The sequence below is a fragment of the Cibotium barometz genome, chromosome 23, assembly GCF_041138505.1.
Source record: "Cibotium barometz isolate CiBa-2024 chromosome 23, ASM4113850v1, whole genome shotgun sequence".
In the NCBI taxonomy this organism is placed as follows: domain Eukaryota; kingdom Viridiplantae; phylum Streptophyta; class Polypodiopsida; order Cyatheales; family Cibotiaceae; genus Cibotium; species Cibotium barometz.
This window is the reverse complement of record NC_141068.1, coordinates 49,931,971-49,936,950: the sequence shown is the minus strand read 5'-3', so window position 1 is coordinate 49,936,950 and position 4,980 is coordinate 49,931,971. Positions and strand designations below refer to the sequence as shown.

Sequence of the window (4,980 nt, the reverse complement as noted above, 5' to 3'; positions counted from 1 at the left end):
TAACAAACTAATAGCATTCGCCCACCAGTGCGCTCTGGCAAGAAGTTTTAAGGCGGTCTAGGTAGGCTCTAGACAGAGGTAGCAAGGGCGCAAAACGAAGTGAAGATAGATCTATGATGTCAATATGGCATAGAGAGACTGCCAAACTCATCTATATATAGTGCCCAATGTTGGTCATGTCATAGGTCAACAAGTGGTATGCATGCTTTAGCTAGATATTTAAGGTCAATCTCTCTCCCCTGCCGGTCTTTACAATCGAATATGTGACAGTACATTTATATCATGTATGGTATGTAATGTGTGTGTAGATATGGAGAATTCTTCCCTTAGTCTCTCTTGAGCAACTAATTAATCAATGCAAAACGAAATTTGAGACCCATCTTCTCTCTGTTTGAATCAGATGCACATGTGTCTGTAGGTGCGGGCGGTGGGAGCTGATCTAGTGGCAGGTGAATACATATCATGGGCGTGTCTATGCCTGAGCATTTTAGCTTTCAAAGCCATGCACAAATACCAATGTATCCCTCTCGTAAGAAGCACAACATGTGATTATAAGAAGTCCCAGCACATCCCAAGTTGAAAATTGTATTACTTTGTACAATAAATGTAAAACATGAGAATTTTCAAATAGAGGACTTTAAGTGTTGTCAATGGCCCCCAGTACACCACACAGGAATTCCGTTCTAATGGTCAAGGTCGACAGAAAGTCAAAGTAAGAGCGAAGCTGAGCGCCGATGAATGATGTTGTTTCAACTAGCTGCTGAAAACTCAACTCATGCTGGCAGGAGGAGTATGATGAAGCCATGTTGCTCATGTAGATTCATGTCAGTAGTTTGCCCATCTATGATAGATTTGTCATGATGCGGTAGGTGCTAAGATCTGGTGGACTCATGCACCAACCTACCATTAGCATGCCTATATGATGGTTTGACATGATGAGGCATCCTCCCGAATGCAGGCTTCGCTTGAAACAAAGTAATGAGCATCTGTTCTATGTCTTCTGCAGTCAGCTCAGAGCTCATGAAATCGCCCTGCTGGGCGAGCTGGTCACAGTTGAAGACGTAGCTTCTGTAGGCTGGCACGATGAGCTGAAGGACCGCTATCCCAATCTGCTCACGCAGCTCGGGGCTCGGAAACCGCCACCTCGAGTGCTTGAGATGTATGTCTTTTAAGGACTCTTGGAAAGCTTTGATGCGGCTCTGAAGCAACTCTCGGGATCTGCTGCTGTTTGAGGACGCATGAAGGCCTTCCATGCTCAAATGGGACAGTACACTACTCCATGCCTCTCTCTGATACTGAAGAGCTATGTGTTCTACTCTCTCCGCCTGCTCATTTAGCCAGTCTTCCCCGAGGAGAGGTCCCAAATCACTGCTTTTAGAGCGCGTGTAGATGTACCAGTAGTTGTTCATCCGGAACACGCACGATAGAGCAGGCTCCTCTATCATGCGGGACCTAGATTCTATATTCCTGTGCAAGGATTCCATTATGTGAAGAATGGCAGTAGACAGCTCTGCCTCCTCCATGGCGCCGCCTCGCCAGCTCTGCTCGATTCTAAGCACCTCGGCAATGCCTTGCCTGTACATGTCGCTAATGAGGTATTTGAGATAGTTGACTACGTAGCTGACAAGCTTCAGGATCCCTCCATCATCAGGAGGGGTGCCCTCCCTCTGCACTTCTACTTGCAGCCCAAACTCCCAAAACACAGTGCATGCCCCATGAACGATCATCTTCTGCAGCTCCCGTATGCTCAGGCGGACACCTTGGCAGCCGTCCCCATGGAGTACCTCTGCTAGAGACGGGAACACATTTTCAAGGGTTTCAAACATGTCCAGAAGCTTGAAGATCTTCTGAGGCTCCTTCTGGCTCTTGGCAAAAGCTTCCCCAAAGTCGAGAATTTCAGCAAGCCCGGACTTCATGACAAGCCTCCCAAAGCATTGAGTGCAGTCGTATGACTCGGAGCTGATGCAGGAGTCGAAGATGCTGTCGAAGAGGGCTCTCTCTGGCTTGAGGAAGACCTCTACTAGCACGTACATGTGTCGGTTCCACATGGCGATGTACTGCTCAAGGGTAGCCCATTCCAAGGAGTCCAAGGCCTTTGGTTTCATGTACTGCAAGTAGGCGGGGCTCAGGGAATGGAAATTCTCATACACTTTCCAGCTCCGGATATCTTCATATATCTCGAGACAGTTCCTCAATCGGCCCTTGTTGGCCAGATTTGCAGCAATTTCCTCCAGAAGCTGCACCAGGGGGGCCGGCAGCAAGGCCGGTGGGATGAAGGCGGCATTGTAGGTGCCATCCTTGAGGAAAAGATCGCTACGCACCGGCATGGGCCTTCCGTAATCGGTGAGGATCCGCCGGAACTCCGTCTCCAGCTGCTCGAACGCCTCATTCCGAAGATCCTCATGGGCTTTCACATTCTCCTGCCCAGCCTGCAGCGTTTTGAGAGCCAGTGATGTCTCGTGCAGCTTGTGCAGGCGGAATTTGTCCACCATCTTGCCGCCTCTCAGGAATTGAACCATCTCTTGCAAGCTCTCCAATGCCCCCGGGCACTTCTTCTCAAGGCTATCCACCAACCTTTCCAGCATTGAAATGTATTCCATGTACCGCCCCACATCGCCTCTCGGGCCTTCTGAGAGATGGTTCTCGTACATATGCACCTTATCAAACAGTTGAAAGATGGACAGTGTGGGCCGCAATGCCATGTCTATGCGATCTTCAAGCTCTTTGCTCGATTTCGCCTTGGATTGAAGGCTTGCCATGAAGGCTTCCAATGCAGGAAGCCTCTCAGCGATGCCTTGTGTCCTTGAATTGCATCTCTCCAACGCGTGTTGCAAGTGAGCTGCATTCTCCATTGCGACCCTCAACTTCTTTTGGGCATTTGTAGTTGAAGGGATGTCGGCATATCCGTTAATGTGTTTAGGAGTAGCTGCAGGCTTGCCATCCTCTAGATCTTCTCCAGAGGAGCTGAATGATGACAGATTTCTGTTCAGAGGAGAGACAGGGCTGAGATGATCACTTCTGGCTAGACCCATGCTTGCTCTTAAAGGAAACTAAACAAGCTTTTCATTAAGATTAAGCTTGCAGTGCCTTCATAATCATATATCACTAGGATGAAAAGCTCTGCAAAAAGGAACAAATGCTGGACCACTGAAACTTGCTTAATCAAGACATAAAGTCTTATGCTGTGGACAGCTGAAGTAAGCTAAAACAAACAAGTATTCGAGAGCTACAACCCCGGCAAAGTGATTATTTTAAACCTTGAGAACTGCTCACAAGTGCGCCCAAAAACAAGCAAAAGAGAGAAATCAGGTTAAAAGCAAAAAGCTTGGCGCAGAATGAGATCTCTCTCTCTCACACACATACACACACACACAGACACATTGGAAAAAAACAAATCCAGCAAAGTAGCCTTTCTGAGAAGACAACACAAAATCTTCCCAAGCTGGCTGTACATGGCGATGTCATTAACAAAAATCAACTAAAAAATAATCATCATTGATGTGTCTTTGGCAAGAAGCTGCGTGAGTGTGTGTCGCCTTGCTGAGGCTTGATTATGTGTCATGCGGTGGCTTCGAGGCTTTCTGAACGAAAGAGGGCGAAGTGAGCTATGAGGGAACACGTAAACGCTTTTGCACATGGGCGAGGGGCCCACTACAAACATAAAAACTTGACTATGTCTTTTTTTTAAACGTAACATAAAAACTTGACTATGTCTTTTTTTTAAACATATTTTTATCTATTTTGTACTGAGGAAATGGACACACCACATGCCATTTAGGTATGCGGGAAGAGGGGGCGGGTATTGAACCCAAGCAGTGGCGGTAAGGGCTCTTGCCCTCTAGTGCCACAACTTTTCTTTTCTTTTTTTTCAACTAGCCTTTGGCCCAAGATCCTCCCATAGTTACCAAATTTTATCGCCCATAGACAGCCATCCGTACAGGCGCTTATTTATCCACTTGTAGGCGCGATGCTGCCACAAGGAAGCACAAGGGGGGTTTTGAACCCCTAAAGTGCCACAACTTTAGTATGTTTCCTTTGGCTTTTCATGCATATTTAAAATGTCCATCTCATTTCTGAAAAAAAAAACTCTCCTTATATCAGATACACAAAAGTAGGTCTCTATACATGGTTTTTGAAAATATACATATCATCTTTTGTATGCATACATTCTTTCAAATTTACTGGTAACTAATAAATAAGACACTTAATGTACATATAAATATGTATATGGTATGATTTAAAATGGGTTTTCTCCCCGGGACTAAGCATGCATAGTGGTACTGTTAAACAAGCAACATTTAATTAGGTCATTCATTTGCAAGAGAGTATATCATTCAAGAGAAAGTTTTAATGATGGAATGAATAATAACAATTAAGAGCAAGATTCAATTCTTAATCATCATTATACCCTCCCACGGATTTATCACATTAAACAATGTCTTTTGAATGGAAATTATGTTTCAATTGCTTTTGAATGGAAATTATGTTTCAATGGCTTCTGAATGAAAATTATGATTCATTTTATTTAGGATCATCATTGCCAAGATTATATACATTACAATTTTGATAATTCCTAACAAATTTGGCTTTGGTAAAGAGATCTTTTCTTGAAAGCCTTCACTTCGTCATTTTTTAATAAGAATTCAAAAAAGGTATTCGGAACGATTTTGGTAAATATGAATAAGGATTTAATGAATAAATTAGGATTTGAAACAATGTTGTTAAATATGAACATTTATAGATAGTAATAGGTATTTATAGGTGTAGTGTGTAAAATATGTTGATATGGATTAAAATGAATTCAGATTGGAATGGAATTTTTTTCTTTGAAACATAGTTTAAAATAAAATTTTGGATATGGACTAGAATGAACTTGGATCGAAATGGAATATTGAAGTTGGAGTTTGGAATGAGGTTTGGAATCTTGGAATTGGAATGTTTGGAAAAGGGATTAAATGTTTGGATTTGATTGGAAATTGT

General features: G+C 43.6%; 1 protein-coding gene across 1 annotated transcript; it reads right to left on the bottom strand.

Annotated features, from left to right (window-relative positions):
- Nucleotides 1-565: 565 nt before the first annotated feature.
- Nucleotides 566-3,426, bottom strand: LOC147626049 (exocyst complex component EXO70I-like). Its single transcript, XM_086817890.1, has one exon. It carries the CDS (start codon nucleotides 3,030-3,032, stop codon nucleotides 873-875), a length of 2,160 nt encoding a protein of 719 aa, XP_086674016.1. The 5' UTR covers nucleotides 3,033-3,426; the 3' UTR covers nucleotides 566-872.
- Nucleotides 3,427-4,980: the final 1,554 nt, after the last annotated feature.

What these genes read in the sequence shown, in the direction of transcription:
- LOC147626049 (XM_086817890.1), bottom strand. Translation starts at nt 3,032, where the DNA reads ATGGGTCTAGCCAGAAGTGATCATCTCAGCCCTGTCTCTCCTCTGAAC.